A 21,936-nucleotide genomic window follows, 5' to 3' on the forward strand; every position below is an offset into this window, starting at 1 on the left:
AACATGAAGAAACTTTAAAACAATGTAATTCTGATGTGGCACATGCATCAGCTTACAGAGATAGACCTTGCTCTCCGTGTGCATATATATATGCAAAGTGCTGCAAATTTAAATCAGCTTTTTTCAACCCTATTCAAAATCCGCAACGCAGGCTAAACAAAGACCATTGCCTGCACTGTGTAAACTACAAATAGGACAATTTCTTTTTCTAACAGCTTTATACTAGGCTTTTGAGCAGGAATCTCAACAGGCAGTCACCCCTGGGCCTAATCAGATGCTGTATCTCACTGAAGAAGTCTCCAGTAACCCCTCCACTCACTCCCTTTTGCCACATCATGTGCTTTCAACTTTTCCCAAAGTATTACAATCAGCATCAGAGATGGGTTGAGAGGTTATTCTCATCTCTATCCATTTTCGACCCTTAATTTTCACCAACAGGGTTGTTAACATTTTAGGAACTCAGAATAATTAGGTACAGACAAAGAAACAGGAAAGACTATAGCCTTCTGCTAAAGGAATACAGCAAGGAATGCTGCTGCTAATTTTTATTAGGTGTGTTTTTAAACTCTGGTAGTTGACAGCTAGAACGTTGTCACAGGCAAAAAGGCGCACCCACATTTTATTTTACGTTGCAGGCAGTTACAGGAGTACTTCACACCTGCCAGTTTGCATCTGCCTAGGTACTCAGTGTTTTCTTCCAAATTAGCCCCACACAGTACTCCCCTCACCAGTTTACAAAGCCTGTGGCAAAACTCAGCCACATCAGCTATTTTTGTACAGGATAAGCCATAGGTGATGTGGAGTGGGAAAGCCAGAGTATAATGTGTTTCACTGTACTGCAGAATGCTTGCAGTGCTTTGACAGCTGCTCACAGAGGCACGGCTATGAGCCTCAATTTTGCCTCTACCTATCCCATCAGCATTTACTGTTATTATGAGGAAACATGGTAGTGATTTCTCCATTATGCTGTACACAGCCATAACCCTAGGACAATTCAGGAGCTTCCACCATGATGTAAGCCGTGACTTCCTAGGCAACTGAGTTTTGCGACTTTGCAATGCAATACCAGTGCTGGGTCTCCCAGTTCAGCTCCTTTTTAGAAGGCTCTAATTTTGTAGTAATTTTTTTTTTTGGTCATGTCCTTAGGTCAGAGCAAATAGGTTTTCTTACTCTTCATCTGACCTCTGAAAAAGCACAAGCATAAAATTAATGAGTGTGCTATGAGTTATCCCCCACCCCTAGTTTTTCTCAAATTTCTCCAGAAGTGTTGATTCTTCTTAATTTCCCTAATGAAATATGACCTATATAGCATCAGTTATTAAAAAAAAAAAGCTAATGTCCAAAAAAGCCCCCTAAGAATGAATTTGAGATAATATCCTCAAATATCTTCTGCTTACCCACTTTTTACAAAAACTTTGTTTGAAATGTAAGCATGTTCTACACAAATACAAAAGCCCTGCTGAGATATACAGCAAAGGACTCACTATGATTGGACATCTGCATTCCTCTCTGTTAAATTAAAGATGAATAAATACACTTCTAAAACCACAAATAGCTTAAAAGAATGTCAGAACTTTTAAGAAGGTACCAGGTTTTCTTTAGACAGTTGAAAAGGCGCCAGTCATGTTTTGTTTAGTTATATTATCCTTTATTATTTTACAGTGTATTTCAAAAACTTTTACAGATGCCTTAAACTGTTCTACAAGAGCTGCAATACTGTCATAAAAGCACACCTACAGACTGAATGCACAAACAAACTGTAATACCTACTGGTATTGAACCATTAATATCCAAAAGGTGTAGTCTTTTAGCAAATAGATGTGCAGTAATGCAAATGCAAACAGATGTTAATGCAGAAAAACAAAACTCTGCATTCATGGCTATAGAACAGAGGACTTTTCAAACACATTTGGTACTGTAACATTCTAGACAGCAATATGCGTAGTATTACATACTTAAAGCAATACATGCCCTGAAAAGCCTGTATTTTCAATCTGTGCGTGTAAACCTGAATCAAAAATAAACTAGATATATTAAAAAACATGAGATATCTAGTCTGCCAACAGGATTCTGTTTCTTTTTTTTTTCCCTAGAATGACAATTAACCTGGGTGGGTGAACTCTGACCTGCATTATTATTTTACATTATCGTATCCTCAGCATTTCTGTAGTATTATGACAGCCTGTAGGGTTTTTTATTTATTCCTTGTGCATAGGCACAGGAGAATAACTTTGATGCATTAATTTTCTTTTCTGAGTCTCCAAGTGGTAAATATGATTCATATTATAGCAAATACATTACCACAAAAAAGCACTGTATAACGACGTTTATAACATGTTTCAAAGTTCTCAGCTGTATTTCTCTGGTGCAACAAAACAGGGGCACTGCAGTTTTCAAGCACTGTGTATTGAATCCTCTCACACACAGTGAGCTCAGATATATGTTATTCTCTATCTACAGAAGTTTTGCTCTTATTATCACTTCTGCTCACAGGAATTACTAAGACATCTTTAAACTTATACTGTCTGTAAGTTACAGGGCAAAGCCAATTGTCTGCATATGTTTTTAAGCCAAGCTGATGTACTTTCATGGGAGTCTCATGAAAGACATTAGGAGGAAACAGTAATTGCATATAAGAATTGTTAGGGGAAAACAAAGAGTTAAAGTCAAAATTTTTAAGTGTGGCACTGTGGCAAAAGAGGCATTCTGTCCTGCTTTATACTTCAAGTCTAAAGTTTTAGTTACCATTAAATACTTCCTAACAGTAAACACCATTTCTTAATCAAATATAGTCTACATTCCTCTATTTTCTGCGGGCAGAGCTGCAATGGGTCATCACTACATTAGACCACAGCTTCTTCTGCTAGTCTTCCCAGCTAGCCTGAACAGCAGTCAGTGGTATTTATTAGTTATACATTTGTGTGTGTGTGTGTGTGTGTGTATATATATATACACACACTGATATATATATATATATATATATATGTCAGTCACACCCATCATTACAAATATGTTCTAGTTTATTTACTGTACAATGTATGTATACATATTTGTGTTTATTCAGTCCCTTTTTTCTTATCTTAAGCACTCCAATAGTTAAGGGCAGGCTGGGAAAAAAAATCAATATACATAAAAAGGTTACACATTTCAAGTCTGTAGTGATTCTAGTTTAACAGCAAAAGGGGATCCTCGTGTTCATGCTGTGAACACAGCTGGTAAAAACAAAGGCAAAAAAAGAGGCAGACTGTATTTTTCTCTGGAGTCAAAATCTAGAATTTGAACAAAATAATGTTAGTCCAAAGGGATGTAGAAATGAAAAGGGCATTCCATTTAATGTACAACTGGAGCTATTAAGAATTTTCTTTCACAGAGGCCCTGAGACTTGAGTTGAATGGATTCTCCCTAGCATGTGTTTCACGTGAAGTCAAACTTAACTTAAAGCTCTATATGTATAGCATACACATTTGGTATATAACAGTGGACCCATTTTTAAAAAGTGAAGCAGTAAAATCTACATGAAAAACTAACGAAAGAACAATTTGATTGGAGGCCTCTGTCCTTTGACCCCTGCCCTATCAGGCCAAATGTCCAATAAAATGTAAAATGCAGCATACATTTGCTTAATCTAAAATTTTCGTGATGATTTATTGCAAATTGCACCTGGCAGTTCACCACACCAATGGAAAACTGGCCCCCTTGTTGGTTCATTCACACAGTCTTTTAACACCAAATACAAGTCACCAGTAGAAAGATCTTGATAGAAAGTTTGCTGCTGTGCTGAGCCAGCTTGCTGCACCTTCTGGGTGTGACCCAACACGAGACACTGCTTTGTCCTGTTCCTTAGTAGGGCTCTCATCTTCTGGCAAATACTCAGGTAGATCTGTGTTCTGCTCTACTTCCACTGGAGTATCTTGGAATGGAACTAGCATCTGGTAAAACACAACAGATTAAAATTATGTCAAATCTTGTAACTTAAAAGAATGAATCAACGTTATAATAGATACATGTTCAGGGTGACAGGCATGCACATTGTGAGACTCCTCCCCATTGCCCTATAGAGCAAGAACATAAATGGACCCTACTATGCTTAGAAGATACACAAGAAAAGCTTTGGCTTAACAGGGAAGAGAAAGTATCAAATAAATACAGACTACCTTTTAGTGTAGCTGTGAAACAAAAGCACATCAGCAACTCCAACCAAGAAAACCCACCACGTTCATTATGACCCTTTTCATATCACTACGGAGCTAATCAATTACAGCACTTTTGTCCTTCTTCTGAACAATGATTTCTGCATAACTGTTCTGTGGATTCATATCCTGACATAGGATACCCTTGATTCCCCCTGTACTGGATGTGTAGCACTCATGCTTAAAAAATTTTGCCTACCATCAGATGTTATGGGCAGAGAGGTGCTGATACTAAAGATACAGCTGAGCTGTAACAATTGGTATTTAGGAACATACAGATCTTACCTCCTCACCACTTTCACTTTTCACAACTTGCTGTGCCTTCATAACTTTGGTTGATGCTATTGCCGTTGCCAGTGCCTGCAAGTACACAAAAAAAAAGCAAGAGCTCAGTGCAACAGAATGCAATAACGTGAGGATCTGGAGGGTTACCAAGCACTTACCTCTGCTTTTAAATCTGAGCGAATTCGGACCACGCACCTTTGAACAGCCATTTGAAAGGTAAAACTAATAACACCTTTAATTTTCAACAACGCTTCTTCACAAAGATTCCTTCGAGACTGAAAAACAAACAGAAGTCCCACAACTAAAAAACATATCATGTGTAAATGCTCACAATTAATTATTAAGGTGTTCCTGGATGTCTCCAAGCACATGGTTACAAAAGTGTGGTTGAGTAACAGAAAAACTAAGACTTACATTTTAGAGCACAAATATTAGACTCTCTTGCCACAAAAAAAAAAAAATTGCTTACACTTAAGAAGTCAAAGAAGGATGGAATCAACTGTAAATAATTAGAGAAAAGTGCTGAAAAGCAAAGAATGTTTTTCTCCGTGCGATCAGCTAAACAGTTCCCTCTGGTTAAGTTCTGATTGACTGAAGTGCTCATTGATGAGTAGGTAGTGTTTAAGTTGCTATTTATCAGACACCTTGGCTCCATACTGACTGAATGCATCAAAGCAGCTGTTGTATCTTTCAGCTGCTTCATCTGTGGCAGCTCACAGACATCATGGCACAGCATACACTTAATTCTTATTTTAAAAGGAAAATATTTGGTTGATAACCCACAGAACGTTATGTATAAAGCAAGTGACATCACCTACTGTGCTGTAACATTACATTGACCCGTAGCAGTTGCATCTGCTACATTACCTTAGAATGTTCTATTTTTTCCTTTTAATATTTGCACAAGATGATTGTAACAAAAAGAATTAAAGTATACTTCTGCTAGCTCAGAAGGGGATAAAAAGAGATGGACTGTATCAGAAATAAACTGACAGCCTTCACATAGGTTTAAAACAATGATATACTTAACTTTTTTTCCTGTAAAGTTTTAAGTAATTAGTTATTTCAAAGCATATTTACATTAGTTACCAAATAATCACTGGTGAGTATTCACTGTATGCACAACAAGCAAAATAAATTTGTTTAATCTGCGGAAGAACCAACTGAAGCAGTTAGGGGGGTTTTTTTAGCAGTTTAGCATATATATTGAAACAATTCATTTGTGTAAGTTTATGTATTGAAATTGTTAACATTTTTGCATTTTACAAAAAATAGCTTTGTCAGATAGGCTACCTTTACTATACAAAGTATATATAATTGATGCAAAGATGATAGGCTGCCTTACACAAGTGAAAGTTGAAACCTAATTCTGGACACATGAAGCAACACATTCATAGCTTCTTAGCCTAAAGAAATAAATTTATACATGGGTGTATAGTAAGTCTGTGACAGAATTCAGCTTTTTACTCTTAAGATCCCAGGTGAATCACAGACACCTCAGTTTAATTCGAAATGAGGCTTTCAGTGATCAGATAACTGGTAAATCATTTCTTAGAAGACGAAGCTTATTAAGGTCCACATAAACTCCTTAAAAAGCTGGCAGCTCAGCAGCCACCAGCTTTGCTGCACAGACATACTTTGCAAAAGACATTTGACTGGCAGGTAGCCACAAACCCCAGCAACACACAACTAAACGTCTTTCTGCATGGTACTCCTGAAGCATGGGCATAGGCAAGATTTAGGTTATTTCCTTGCACACCAAACCCTGATTACCATGCCCCTCAAAAATACTACTAAAATGTACAGACTAGAAAACTGACTGAGAGGCATGCCACAAACTCCTGCATTATTGCCTTGTTTTTTACCTTTATCACCAAATTTGGTAATTAGATCTTAAAATTAAAACACCCAACACCACATTAAACAACAACCAACCTTTCCCCTCTCTTCCTAAAACAATCAGTATCTACTATTTGAGGTTTTGAAATCCACAAGCATTTGTAGGATCTGCAGCCATTCCTAACAGCTTCCATTTACAAACGTAAATCACTGAGAACACCATGTCTAAAGATCTGTGCTTACACTCCACACCTTTTCAAACTCATATATGCAATCTAATATTCTCTGCTACTTAAGTCAGGAATAAACTATTAAATGAAACTAAATGGCTTTTGTTGCTCACAAGCTTTATCACCCTCCCAGTCCCAATTTATCACAACATTTAAAACAGCATTACAGGCATGTTTAACTTCTGGTGAGCACCTCCAGTATCACTAACATTTCTTTAATCATCTGATGAAATACAGAGCTACGTACATCAGCTATCTCAGTCTCTGCACAGCCAGATTCTCCTTTAACAATGAGCTAGGAAAACATGCTGCTGTTATCTACCTGCAGTTTTGCTCTCTAGAGATGAATATCTAAATACTCTATGCTTTTTCACAATACCTTTACCTCAGCATTGCAGAGAGAAAACTCCACAAATATTGCTAAGTTCCACTTGTTGAAGAAAACAAAGGCACACTTTTAAGATAGAATTGGACTACAGGCGAAATATCTAAACTCACGAAGTAGAAGTGGATGAAATTTCTTGCTTGGAGATACCTGTGAACAAACACACCAACTACAAGCTTAAAAACAACAACCTATTGGACTGAATTTTAAAAATTTCACAGAGTAGAAAAGCCAATGGTGTTGACAAAGCACTGCCTTTCTAGATAGAGCAAGTGCTGGAAGGACAAAACTGTAAAAAATATTTGTATAAAGTGAGCTAGAGCAGCATGTTATTTCTAAAGGAATTAACTATGGTCTTATGAAAACACAACAGTGGGTATGCTGTTGGTAAACTGGGCCTGTGGACATGCTTACTTGGCAGAATGTAAAGCAACAAAGCAAAGGATCAGGTTTGATCATTTAAAATGGGTACAAAACTGAAAGATACAGAGTCCGGAGGGCACTTGTGGATAACATGCTTAAACAGCCTACATGCTGTTTGGCAGCCGTAAAAAGGCAAACATGGCCCTGGGGTGTTATCTACAGGAGTATGGTAGATAAATCTGTAGAAGTATTCTGACATTACATAAAGACTCAGTGAGACCTCATTAATTCAAATGCCATTCTGGTCACTACAGTAGAAAAGATCTCACAGACAATGAAAAGATGCAGGAAAACCAACTCAAAGAACATACAGCATTTCTAAATTAAGAATAATAAAAAAAATCCCTAGTGTCTTAAATCTCTCATAACTAAAAGGAAACTTTTTTTAGATAAACACACTTATACGATCACAAGATATCCTTAAGTGAAAAATGCTGAAGGCACATTGTTCATTCTATTCTTTCTTGAAAAAGGAAAGAAAATTAGGAGAGGTAGAAACAGAATAGTGTTTTTAGAGTAATTAAAAAACCATCAAGAAAACTGCCTTAAAACATCATCTTTAGGTATTCTAAGTAAGCTCAATTTATGCAAGATTTTATACATATTTCATGATTCAAAATACAACTCACAGAAATGGCTGACAATTGATGATGCCACACAAGTAGCTTGACTGGGTTTCTGTGGTCAAAATACACCTCAGTACAGCATGCTTTATTTATACAAACTCTGAAGGTTTCCTTACCGAATCATCAAGGCCATCTATATGCAAAACCACCGTCTTGGCACGCTTGTTTGTGCTGCCGAGGAAAAACTGTGCTTTCCGCCGACGATAATTCATCTCATTCACACTGTCCATGTCTGACATGTTGGAAGACTGAAGGACATCATAGACTTCAGAAGCCAGAAGTTTAGTCTCTCCTGGTGTAGTGGTCCTTAAAGAACAAAAGGGACTAAGACTTCCAAGTATTTGTTTTCACATTACTACTCCAAAGAGCTATTGATTACATCCTTGCAACTGGAATACTCCATGTGGTACAGTAAAAACATGGCAAAAATGTTAAGTGGGGAGAGAAGAAATTGGGTAAAACTATTTTCTTTTCCCGACTCCAATTTTTATGTCGATTTGTTGATTCCATGATCATTACAGACAAGTCTGTTCTCAAACAACATGAACAGTTTATACCAGTTTGACAAGTACAAACCAAACACGGTAGTAGAGGGTCAGTGCTCCAGGGTTACTTTGTGTTGAGCTTTTTTTTTTTTATAATGAAACTTCTCCAATTGCCTTGTGACATGTTTTGTTTCCCACTTTCCTTGCTACACAATAAAAATAATTTCTCTGTAGAACTGGCATCTTTCCAAATGTTTTCTTCTCCAAAGTTACTGAGCATCAGCAGCACAGCAGAAACGCAAATTTTCTTAAAGAATCCAAAGGTTATTCCTGATTAAACTAGAATTTATGGCATGAATTATATGATAGCATTTTTTTAGATAGAAAAAAAAGTAGATAATAGACTCAACATACATTAAATTCTTATGATTAATTAAAACTAATTTTAATAAGGTACTAACATAAATCTGTTGTCCAAATTCAGCCCTGTTCTAATTTTGCCAGTGATTTAAAGCTTTGTGTAGAAACAAAATTATTACTGCATCAACTTGCAATTAATCTTAAAATGATGAATGACAGCTTTGATGCTTTGTTTAGCAACACTAAGTAAGTAACAAGTACCTTTAGATTTATTTTTTTTCCATTTGACTTCCTTAATTACCAGACATTAAACACATTTTCCATCCTACCATATGGACAAGAGAGAACACTAAAGCAAGCATGTTAGGAGTCCTCAGCTTGTGGTGGTCTCAGCTAGCCTTTTTTTTTTTTCTTCTCCGCACCTTGTTTTGAACAGCACCCATTTGGAAAGGAAGATGTCAGTTCGTGTGATAATTCAGTAGGTTAACAACATTCAAAGGAAAAAAAAAAAAAAGAGAAAAAGAAAAAAAAAAGAAAAAAGTGGTAATAAGCAAATAATCAAGACCTAAAAAGGGAAAAGCATTCCAACATATGTTCAGTTTTAAATACATGCTTATGTTCTGCTTTCCTATACTGAAAAATCACTTACGTTAATTCACAGAAACAAGTGCTGGGAAATCACAAAGATTTCAACATCATCCTTCCATAATTTATTAGATAAAGTAATAGAACTGATGATAAAGCCATGCAAGTGGATGTCTTGAGGTAGTAATAAATCAGCTTTTGCTAAAGTGACATCTTATCAAGAGACTATTAGTTTTGCCAGTTTCTTTCAACAACAACAATCCTGTCCATATAAAGTGATTTACAATAGAGAAGTTTTATTTTTTGGTAAGTTTAAATACAACTCACTAAGCAAACTATTGAAAATGTCACTATTCCACCTACAGCACCCACTATGCTGTTGGTTAACGGGTTTTGCTTGAAAACAACTGTACTATTGCATCACAGATTAAAAAAAAGTCAGAAAGACAAATGAGAAATAAAGCATCCTTAATGTTTGCCATAATAGATGTGTATATATATATATATGCATATATATACACACACCTACACAAAAGAAAGAGAATTTAAAGCTGTCACTATGTCAGCAAATATAAAATATTCAAGTGCCTAAAAGCAAAAAATCAACAGTGATTCTAAAATATGTTTTATTCTCCCAACATTACAGTTGGCACAGTTCTTGCAAAACTAATGACCTGCTATTAACTGTACTACTGAAACAACCTGTTGACTTTAAAACACAAAAGTAAATTGGGTCTTATTTGACACAGTTATTCCAAGATCTTCCTAAAACAAGTCTATACTGGTAAATTTTATGTGCATACACACATATGCACACACACACTCAAACAAGATACTCAGATAATTTCCTGTATTTTTCCAAACAGAGGATTACTACTATATACCACTCAGTTACCCCTATTACCTTTAAAAAAAACCCCAAATGCAAGACTTTAATCTTTATATAAAGAGAATCTGTAATAAGCAACTGACTGTGTAATAAAAAGCAGCCAGAAACTCAGACACTACACTACAGGGGCAAGGACAATGGCTGCCACATAGAAATATCGGATTGCAAAACAATCCCAAGTAAAGGCATAAATCAGTTTTATTCTGCAGAAACAAAATACTATACTTTCAGCAACTCAGTTAAACAAAGATGCTCAAAATTCCCGACAAAACCTTCTACAATTTTAAGTGTACTGGTAAAATGAGTGAATACAAGTTCTTGGCAACCTGTTATTCTTTCATCAAAGCAATTTCTGCAACAGTTGTAAAAATAATAGAAACCTTTGTAACTTAATATCAGACTAGATGAAAGGAAATTTTTTATGATAAGGGGGGTGAAACACTGGCACAGATCACCCATAGAAACAGTAGATGCCCTATCCCTGGAACCACTCAATGTCAAATTGGACAATTCAGTCACAGATATCCCTGCTCATTGCAGGGGGTTTGGACTAGAGGACATTTGAAGGTCCCTCCCAACCCAAACTATTCTATGATTTTATGATCTTTAAGGAAAAAAAGTACCTATCTGGAAACAAGTATAATACACCCTCTTTATTGCAAAACCAAGGTAATGTTCAATGCTGAGTCTCTTTATATCCTATATTGCTATTAAAAACAAATACAATGAAACTGCACATAAAATTAAACCACAGAACAGTATAAGTTTTTTTTTAAAAACTACTTTAACTCACAGGCTGTGGTTTCGTTGCCTAAAATGAAAAAACTTTAGGAGAAGAGTTCTGAGGGCACTGACACCAGCCCTCCCAGCACCTGTGTGTCAGCAGTTTCAGACAACACTGCCCACAGCTGTCTGACCCAGTCTCCTGCCACCACCAGAGCCAGCACAAGGGAACTCTTGCTCTCTCTCCCACTCCAGTAGAGCACTATAGTCACCACTGAAGGTGCAGGTACATTCTATAAAGTCACTGTGTAGCTAGAGCTTGTTTGAGAACAATCAATCACTGGAAAAATCTCACCAAGGCACATGGTACAGCCCCCATTGCTGAAGGTTTTCAAGATACAGTTGGACAGGGCACAAGATAGTCTCATCTAGGCCCCCCTTCCCAGGAAAGGTTGAACCAGATGATCTTTTGAGGTCCCTTCCAACCTGGGCTGTTCTGTGATTCTATGACTAGTGTTCTGCTATCCTGCTACGGAAATGGTAGCATCTACTTAGAGCAGAGCAACAGTTGGCAGGAGTTGGTTACCATCTCTTTCAGAGGCAGTAACATCTTACATTACTTCAGCAAGATTCAGAAGATGCCTGTCAGAAACCCAACCCTTTAGTTTTCACTGTCTTCCTGAATTCCTGTCATCCTAGATTGCTGCCTGTCCTTCCATCATATTCACCCAAGGCTGGCTGTATGAGCAATATGAACACAGAATCCAAGTGACATGTGCTGTATCTGTCAGAAGAGGATACAAGAAACAGTTCTCATTTTCTACACAATTAAAAATAACTTTTTAAACATGGTCCAAGTGCTGCAGAGGTTTTATTAGCATAGCAAGACATTTTAAGTTTTAGCTAACCTTAAAGGACGTGAGAACTAATGGCTATGACTCCAAAGGTGTGTGTGATGTGGGCAGAGTACGGATGCTTGGAAAGAATGTGTAAGCAGTGTACTGCATCACGGCTGTACAACTAGCATGTGACTTAAGTACACACACAGCAACATAAATGATAATAGAAGGGCATGACAACCTTCCTAGCATAGCTTCATCTGATGCAAAGGTAACAAAGACTTGGTTTCTTTCTTTAGAAGAAGCACAAAGACTGAGAAAGACTAGAATAGTGGGTTTTCCCCTCTTAGAGAAGGGTAAGACATAAATAAGTTTATAAATATATACATGGAAGGGTGAGCATGTAGAAGATAATCTCACCCTTTTTTAAGATATAGTATTTTCTGCATCTTTTTTAAAATAAAGATGTGTACATACATGTACATTACATACAAACTCCTACATCAGAGGAAACATGCAACTGTAACCCTGCTCAAAGTAGAGCAGACCCTGTGCACTAACACAGGAACTATTACATGCCTTTCCTTAGTGGCACCCATTGTGCTCTAAAGACACATTAGCCAAACATGTAACAAACACTACAACAGCATTTCATTCCCATGTTTCTACTCAGTTTAACACCTTGACACAAGAGTTTTCCAAATAAAAGAGGGGATTTTCTTTACCCAAGCCTCAATTACATCCCAGACTCTATCAAAAGGAGATTTATGTCATTTAATTCCAAAACTTTCACTTCTGTAGTAATTCTGCTTTTGGATGTACTTGCTCAGTTTGTCCACTACCCACAGTAAGATGACAAAGTTAATTGTTCATTCATTAAATGTCAAAGCTCTGATAAACTCTGAACCCCTGGGAAGGTGATGGAACAAATCTGAAGGTGCACAGGAAGGGCAAGCATGGATTCAAAAAGAGAAAGTTGCGCCTGAGCACCCCAGGAGCCTTCTACAATGAAATGACTGTCTTCACTGGGATGGGAGAGCAAATGGGTACTGTCTGTTGACAGTATACAATCCCCACAGAGAAGCTGATAAAGGATGGACTGGCTGACCAGACTGTGATGTGGACTGAAAACTGGCTAGATGGCCAGGCCCAGAAGGTGGTGATTGAGGCCATGAAATCTAGCTGGAGGTCAGTATCTAGCAGTGTACATCAGGGGTCAACACCAGATCCCATTCTGTTCAGTATCCTCATTAAAGATCTGGGGCACAATGGACCCTTACTTAACAAGTCTGCAGATGACACAAAACAGGAAGGAGTGACAGATACATCAGACAGCTGTGCCAGAGAGACCTCAACAGGCTGGAGAAATGGGCTGACAGGCATCTCATTAAGTTTAACAAGGGCAAGTGCAAAGTCTCACACCCGGAGAGGAACAGCCCCAGGCACCAAGCAGATCAGGTGCAATCCCAGAACAACCAGCTGGAAAGCAGCTTTGCAAAGAACCTGCTGGTCACGAAGATCAGCATCAGCCATCAATGTGCCCTTGCAGCAAAGAAGGCCACTGGTTATTCTGGGCTGCATTAGCAGGAGTGCTGCCAGCAGGTAGAGGGAGGTGGTCCTGCCCCTTTCACCAGCGCTGGTGAGGCCTCGCCTGGAGTGCTGTGTCCAGGTCTGAGCTCCTCCATACATAAGACTCTGCATCCTGCAGAGTCCAGCAAAGGGTCAGGAATATGATTACAGGGCTAATGAGAGAAGAGAGAGACAGACCTGGGACTGTTGAGTCTAGAGAAGGCTCAGGGGGAGCTTATCAATGTATAAAAATACCTGAAGAGGGGGCAAAGAGGACAAAACCAGGCTGTTTTCAGTGGAGCCCAGTGCCAGGACCAGAGGCAATGGCCACAAACTGAAAAATCGGAAAACACTTTTCCACTGTGAAGGTGACCGAGCACTGGCAGAAGCTGTCCACACAGGTTGTAGAGTCTCCATCCTTGGAGACACTCAAATGCTGCCTGGACATGGTTCTGGGCAATGTGGTTTAGGTGTCTATGCCTGAGTAGACAGGAGCTGGATCAGATGACCTGCAGAGGTCCTTTCCAACCTCAATCACCCTGTGAGTCTGTGAACACATATTGAGAAGTCATTAAGTAAATTCAAACAGCAATATGCATGGAGCACATCCATTTTTACCTACTTGTGGATCTTTACTTTTTCAGGTTAAGAATATTTTAGAAGATAGGCTTTTACGTAAGTAAAACAAAAATTTATTTAATTTTCCTGCCAACTATTTTCTTTACACATTGTTTTCCGAAGAGTTCTGCATGACAGATTACATAACTCTAATGCATCTGATAATTAGAAATACTGATTTCAGAAATTTCCTGCTTTCATATTTAGATTGACAGTTCACTGCTCAGTCCTAAATTGTTTTATCTTAAGGCATCATGAACTAAAGGCAAGACTAGATGCAAAAAGGAAGGCATTGTTCTCAAAGTCATTAGAACTCGTCAGTTGGTATTTCAGATGTTTTCACATTCATAGAATCACCCTTGAATGGCTAAAGTTGGAAGAGGACCCTGAAGACCATCTAGTTCCAATCCCCTGCCATGGGCAGCGACATCTTTAACTAGACCAGCTTGCTCAGAGCTGCATCCAGCCTGCCCTTAAACACCTTCAGGGATGGTACATCCACAGCTTCCCTAGGCAACCTGTTCCACTTTAACTTATTGCAAGATCTTATTACACACAGTCATCACAGAAAAACTATTGAGATTATTACACCTTATAATAACAATTTAGTAATTTTTAATACAAAACTTAAAAATCCAATAGTTCATTGGTTCAAACATGACATTGATTTTAGGAGAACACTGCTCCCAGTTTTCTCACTCAAAACATATAATTTCTTTATAATTCTACTTAGAGCAATAACTGTATTTGGTAAATATAGTATAAAGCCAAAGATGAGATCACACAGGCAAACTAAAGAAATATTTTCATCTCAAGTAACTTCACAACATAGATCAAAAAATCAGTGTATATAAACTCACGCAGCAGTTTACATTGTTACTCTCTTATCTGAATCCAATGTAGCTCAAGAGTACTCACTTTGTAATCTACGGACCAATCTCAGCCTTGTACCGACAGACCTTTTTTCTCCAGGGTTACCCACGAGCAAGAGAACCAGACAGACAGAGAGACCATTCCCAACTCCTAGGTTTAGAATCGGGCATCACTTACAACTCAAGGCTGACCTGTGGGGCTGTCCTGTGCAGGGCCAGAGCTGGACCCAATGGTCCTTCTGGATCCTTTCCAACTCAGGATATTTTACAATTCTCAGGATACATGGAGAAGAGATACAGCTCATTTCTCTAAACTGAGAAACCTCTGTGAAAAGAGGGCAACCTAGACTCTATGATAGAACTCACGCCCCAGAACTCTGTCAAGATCTAAGCAAGGAAAATGATACATGAGAATGGTATATTTGCAGTACATCGCTTACATAACACCACTTTCACGCAGGGAGTGTCTGCACCATATATATTTTCAGTTGGCCTGGCCCCATAAGTAAGCATAAGGGCATGACATATAGCCTTACAAATCATGGACACAGGCTGTGGTACAGCCAAACAGAAAAGGTGAATGTGCACTGTATGGTTCATCACTGTGCCCTTGCTCACTAATACTTGGGACACCAACACAAAGAAAAGAGCAGGTCTGTAAAAGCAAAATAAAAAAGTAGCTAACAGTGGTGAAGGAAAGATAAACTCTTAACACAAAACTAAGGAAACAGATCTTGACGTTTTAAAGTTGGCTCAGGTAAAATTTCCTGTATTGACATCTCAAGGATTTTACATAGAAATGGAAAGTAGTACCTTAAAGCACAGATCTTTAAAAAGAATCCACTACACAATTCAAGTCTAACAAATACGAAGAGTTTGAAGAAGAAAAATGTCTTCATTATCCAAGTTAAGGTTCCAATATTTGGCAAGACCTCGGCTGAATGCCATCCTAAATAACCTACTCATAAATTAAACGTAAAAACAATTCTCTGACCTAACTTACAGAAGAATCCTAAATCAGTGAACATAATTAAGGACTGAATGCATAATTTTTCCTTCAAAATACTAGTTTGAGATACTCCATTTACAGAGTGATGCAAGCACCTTTCCAAAATGTTAGAGAATATCTGCTTCTATGTGATGATAGGTTTTTTCATTTGATCCCAATCCTCTTCATACATGCAAGTACTGTCCCTATAAGGCAGAGATAATATTTTTCCCTAGGATCCTAAGTAGTGATATTTTCAACCAACATTTTATTTCCGTAGTAAACTTCATTCACTGCAATGAACATAGTAGCCCATATGACACAAAAAGCACAAGTAAGAATTCATTTCAATCCATGGAATTCTATCATTCTATTCTACCATTGTTGGCCAAGTGCATGCATATCAGAATGTTTAAAGTATATACACGGTAGAGATTTATCATTTAGTTATGGGTACCAAATGGCTAATCAACATATACTCGGATCACTATGCATTAAGACCACTGATGTATTTGTTTCCAGGTAAACAATTTCTTTTGGAATCCATTCTTCCTATACTTAAAGACAGAAATTGTCTCCAGCAACTAAAGGGAGCAGTAAGCTGCAAAGAGTTCTGCAATAGGGAGGGTGCAAAATCACTAATCCTTGATTTTGGAAGTGAGACACAGTGATTGACATGGTTTTGATGAAAACTTTGAGCATGAATGACAAGCCTAAAGAAAGAGCACGGTATTAGAGAAAAAGCAATCTGTTTCAAGACAGTTATCTGATCTAGCTGCTTTTCTGCCTGTTCTGCTCCAGTGCCAGGGCAAGATTCTTTCTTATCTCCAAGAATGCTGCTCTTTCTTGTAAGCTTTTAGTGCATCCTGTGATACAGTGGGCTCACTCACAAGCATGTGACTGCTCTCCTGACTCGTTCCAGGCAACAGGCATGTTATTTGAAAACAACTTGAAGAACAGCATTACTTCAGTGCACACCTTCTCAGAGTCCCAGTATGGTGCTATTACCATGCAACACCTCAGTTCCCTCCAGACCCAAAACACAGCAAAGACCAGACAATATTATAGAGCAGCTGACAAAATGATTACCACCTGCCTTCTGGAAAGAAAAAAGTTAAAATCCTGAAGAATACAGACTGCAGGATCCTTATGTTGGTCAATAACAATACATTAAGCATAGTAACATTAACAAGAAAAACAATTTGTAGGTGTAGAACAGGAAAAACAAGAGAGCCTGTAGGACTGGGCAAGCCTTAAGTGACAAAAGAAGCAGCAGCACTATGGATCTCCAAACCCCAAAACCAAGCAGGTGGACTGCTCAATGAACCTGTGCACAGCCTGAGTACAGTTGTGTTATGTGACTACATTCCAGTGGTATCAACCATATGCTCCAAGGCTGCTGCACCATGGAAACAAGGCAAGGTCTCACAGATTTTCCTAGAATGCTCTCCAGAACTGCAAGAGGCCTGCCACTTGGCAAGCCTTCCAGACTCTACTCATGCAACTAGCTGTGAAATTTGACCAGGAGACACTAAACTAAATAGCTTGCAATGAACGAGGAAACCTGATGTCTTAACGTTTATTTTGTACTTAACAAGACATACCCCCCTGAAATTAGGAGTGAGGATTGGATTTCCCAATGTGACTTCCAGCTCAATTTACATCATATACCTACTGACCCTGAAATTGTACAGATACCCCACGTAAATGCTGGGATGTTCTGAAGACTGTTGAAAACAAACAAAAAAGCTTAAATATTAAATGAGTTGTAAGTAAGAGTAAAATCACAGTACAATCCCATTAACTGCTGTAAAATAGCGACTGTGATAAAATTTAAACATTTAGCAAATTGATTAATTACCTGTACTTAGAACACTTTCCTGACTCATTCTATTGTCCTCTGATCACAAGAAGAGAATGAACTTTCAAGAATGGGATAACAGAGTTGAACATATGCCATATGCTTAACCCAGCTATTCATCCAATTTTGTTTAACTCATGCTATTTATACACTAAACGGAAAATCAACTTTTGATCTCCCACAGCTTGGTATCTACCATATGGACATACTCTACATTAAAAAAAAAAAAAAAGCAAAGCAGGGCCTGTTAACTCAACTAAACTCAAAAGGCTCCATAGTAGCATTTGCTAGACAAGAGTCCACCTAACAGACAAACTCCATGTTGAATTTCACAGTTGCTAATTCCAACATCTTGCCTGCTTATGAACAGTAATAATTTCATGGATGGCAGAAATCATGTTTATTATATGCTTTCAACAAATTCCATCAGGGTTAAAAAAAAAAAAAAATCTTAAGGGAAACAACTGTCTCTGGTCCTTTACAATGAAAGATATAAAATGTTGGCATTAAAAAGCCAATTCTTGATGCTATAGTGATGCAATGATGCTATAGTGATGCAATGATGCTATAGTGACCAGGTAGAAGTATTGGTAGTGCTGAAATCAGGCTCAGCACAGAATCATTTTAGAAACATCTTGAAGGAAGCCTAATACCACTTTCTTGTGTTACCAGCATGCTAACAGCACTAAATATATAATATAATAATAGATTATTATAGTCTATAATTACCTGGAAAATCCATTTATATCTTAAAAATCCCATCATTTATTTTAGTTTTTAAAAGGAAATTCCCTGAAATTTACTGGAGAAAGTTAAAAAAAAAGAAAAAAAAAACAAGGGTTGGAAAGCTTACAGATACAGGCTTCCCTAAACAAAGCCTGCATGAATAATAAGAATAAAACTACAGCAGCAATCTGTCCCAGAGAAAAAAAATGCAGATTTAATCCATGCAGGCATATCTATGTCTAAGCTTTGTATTTGATTAATTTGCTAATATAGTTAATATCAATTCAGCAGAGACTCAAAGGAGGTAACTATTGAAACATCTTGTTTTCCTACTCTTAAACTACTTACTTATTAGCAAAGATCTATTTTTTTTTAAGCAAACTAGTATTAGCAGCTTCACTTCTACACAAAGGGACTGCAGTCCCCATGTAAAACAGGCTGAAGCATACAACAAGGTTTTGAAAAAATGTTGTGGGAATTTGATGATGTACTGTATAAATACAGCACGTGCTAACAATTTTAATTTATTTCAAGTTATTAGATAGGACTTTCTGCTATAAAATACCATAGAACTCCTGCCGAAAGGTATTGTAGCAGGTACTGCAAAACAACAAAGTATCAAAACATATTCCTGGATAGAAATACATGTAATTGAGAATAACATGCTTTTACATTAATTGTTCCAGAATAAAATTCACTGTCTTCTGAAATAACAGCTGAATCTAGAAACTACTAATGAAAGCTGTTTCATCATTAGTATCTTTACAGGCATTTCCCTTTGTAGCATTTACTGCCTGTAATACCCACGTGAAACTATGTAAGTTCTAATCACACACCAGCACCGTACCACATTTATTGATCAAGCAGCACTAAAAAAAAAAAAGAGTAATGAAAGGGTAATCCACTTATGGTTTATTAGAAAAATAATCTGCAATTTTTTGGGGATGCTTACTGTGAAGGTCAAAAACCAGGGACAAATACCACCTGTGGACGAGGTCACTGTAAACCAAGTGTAGGTATTTGACACTGGCAGGGGAAGATGAGAAATCTCACAGTGTTAAGTATGTATCAACTTCCTTTTCATAAGTAAATGACTCCAGCCTACAATACTGTCAATCCACACCTGCACTAGTATGCAATACTTCATCACACAGTTTGTTACTTTGATTTCAAAGCATCTTAAGCCTTCTTAGCTCTTAATTTTAGTACGCACCAGTAAAAGCCAGCATATTGAAGAACCTACCTCAGCACTTTTTCTTGTAAACTCAATACTAACCAGAGAAGGTCACTGTATTCCTGAAATGCTTTCAACACCAGCGATGACAAGGTTTATCGAGCATTAAAGGCATCCTGTGTTGCCATTACTAATGCTGACTCTTCTGCCAATCCACTTAAATCTCTACCTTTCCACATAGGTACAGAGCTGCACCACAAAAAGAAAAGAAGTTGCCTTTTGGCACACCATGTCACGCAGATCTTGAGGCACTAAGTTCAGCATTATAGTATTTGTTTCCTATCCTACAGTCTGCAGTTATTTAAATACCAACTCAGATTCTATTATTTTTTAATGTATCATAACATTGTCTCTCACTCTGTAAACCACTTCATATTTTTTATAATCAACATTTCTCAGAGTTCCCTATTTGTTTTAATATAAAGTCTGCAAAAAAATAGGAAGTAAAAACATCTTAAGCTTAAATGACATTCTAAAATATTTAACTCCCTGTTTCAGCCAATTTCTAAATAAAGAAGAAACTGGCTAAGACATTGAGTACAAAAGGCTTTTAAACAGATGTGGTTTTATTAAAGTTACTTTATACTTTATAACCTTCTCTCAATATTTCAAAGTTCTCTGCTTTTTTAATTCTGCAATACCCATCACAGTATTTCTTGCCTACAGTGAAAAGCAACTAGCTCATTTTTAACTTCCCAACTGATTTTTTCCCCATTTCAACAGAAAGCACTCGAAGCAATTATGACTGTGGCCCTCCCTCTGTCAGAAAAACATCAGAATAATGCCTGTTTACTCAGTAACAGGTACTAAAAATTCTTTTCCAGGTTTAGGAACCTATGATTTGGTAACTGTACATAAATCACCACTGTAGAACTTACGCACCTCAGCGGATAGGTAACTACTTTCATTGCTTGAAATTAGTATTATCATATTCTTAAGCCAGTAATTGTAAACCAGCCAAAGGCTATGATTTTGAAGAACTTGCAGGTACTCCTTAAATCTTACACTACATAAAAACAGTGCATTAATAACGACTTACTTTGTTACTTCACTATTTGTCAATTAGTTAACATGAAATTCTCAAAATGCCAACAAAATGAAACATTTATATCAAAGAAAAGAGGCAAAAGAAACTGTTGAAATGCAAGCACTGTCGTGTCAGAGAAAGTTTTGCATTAACTGCAAGTGCTGCACAGAAACCAATAACAAAAGTTCTACTGTTTCATGGAGTGTGTGAATGCTCTGACGTAGCACAGTAAAAGCTGGTCTATTGAACCACTATGTACTGAACTGGGACTCTGAAAAGTCAATGGAAGCACAGTACCTGGATTAAACTGAGACAGACATCAGGCAATGTAAAGCTGCACAACCAACAGTCCTGACAGAAATGCCAGACACCAAGTGGAACATTGTGAGGTAAAAGCAGTAGCTTGGAGAACAAAGAGCAAAACTAAACTGTATTTCTGACTGCAGTCAAAAATATTGTAGGAGGAATTACACACACGACAGAATGAAAAAAATACTAGCACAATAGCACAAACACAGAAAATCCAAAACCAGAGATTAACAAACACCTAAACTGTTGAGTATAGAAACAGTACTGATCATATAGAACTCACTAAGCAAGTTACATGCAAGTAGAAATAATGACTGTGTAATGTCTCTTGGACTAGAGAGGTCCTGAGATAAACAAAAACCCAAAAAAAACCCCACTAGCATCAAAAAGTCCCTGTTGTAGGGCACAGAGCAGACCCTTCCATTGGATCATGCTTTTGTATTTTTTTGCGATCAATTTTACACACACAAACAGTGAGCTTAACCTAAATTGTACCTCTCATAACAAACCTTTAGAACAGTATTTACATGACTGCTAATTTCTATTACCCAAAATATAAACTCACAGTAGTACTTCAACATGTAAATTACTAGTTACATTTGAATTGCCAATGATCCAGTCTTTGACTAGTATTACAAATGACATCCATCTTTCCAAGACTTCAAACCTTATTTCCTTACCTCACAGCAGCCATAAGATTCTCCCAGAATGCCTATTACATCATGACTAAAGTCTAGGTTAACAGCAATATTATAACACTAGGATTTTAACTAATGCTTTTTGTGTTTTATTTGTTATCATTTGTCCCTGTGCCTGCACCTCTGTGTTGAGATCATAACTTCCTATATATGGTTACTAACATTGAAATACACT

General features: G+C 37.4%; 1 protein-coding gene across 1 annotated transcript in view; it reads right to left on the reverse strand.

The window, feature by feature from the left end:
- Window positions 1-1,621: 1,621 nt before the first annotated feature.
- ARMC1 (armadillo repeat containing 1) overlaps window positions 1,622-21,936 on the reverse strand; it is a 31,667-nt gene continuing 11,352 nt past the window's right edge. Inside the window, exons 3-6 of the mRNA XM_008644149.2 lie at window positions 8,095-8,284; window positions 4,634-4,750; window positions 4,476-4,550; window positions 1,622-3,929 (exon numbers count right to left, since the gene is read on the reverse strand). Of these exons, the coding sequence (XP_008642371.1) occupies window positions 3,738-3,929; window positions 4,476-4,550; window positions 4,634-4,750; window positions 8,095-8,284 (574 nt within the window). The 3' untranslated portion in view covers window positions 1,622-3,737. The remainder of the gene's footprint in view (window positions 3,930-4,475; window positions 4,551-4,633; window positions 4,751-8,094; window positions 8,285-21,936) is intronic.

The sequence above is a fragment of the Corvus brachyrhynchos genome, unplaced genomic scaffold, assembly GCF_000691975.1.
Source record: "Corvus brachyrhynchos isolate BGI_N302 unplaced genomic scaffold, ASM69197v1 scaffold230, whole genome shotgun sequence".
In the NCBI taxonomy this organism is placed as follows: Eukaryota; Metazoa; Chordata; class Aves; order Passeriformes; family Corvidae; genus Corvus; species Corvus brachyrhynchos.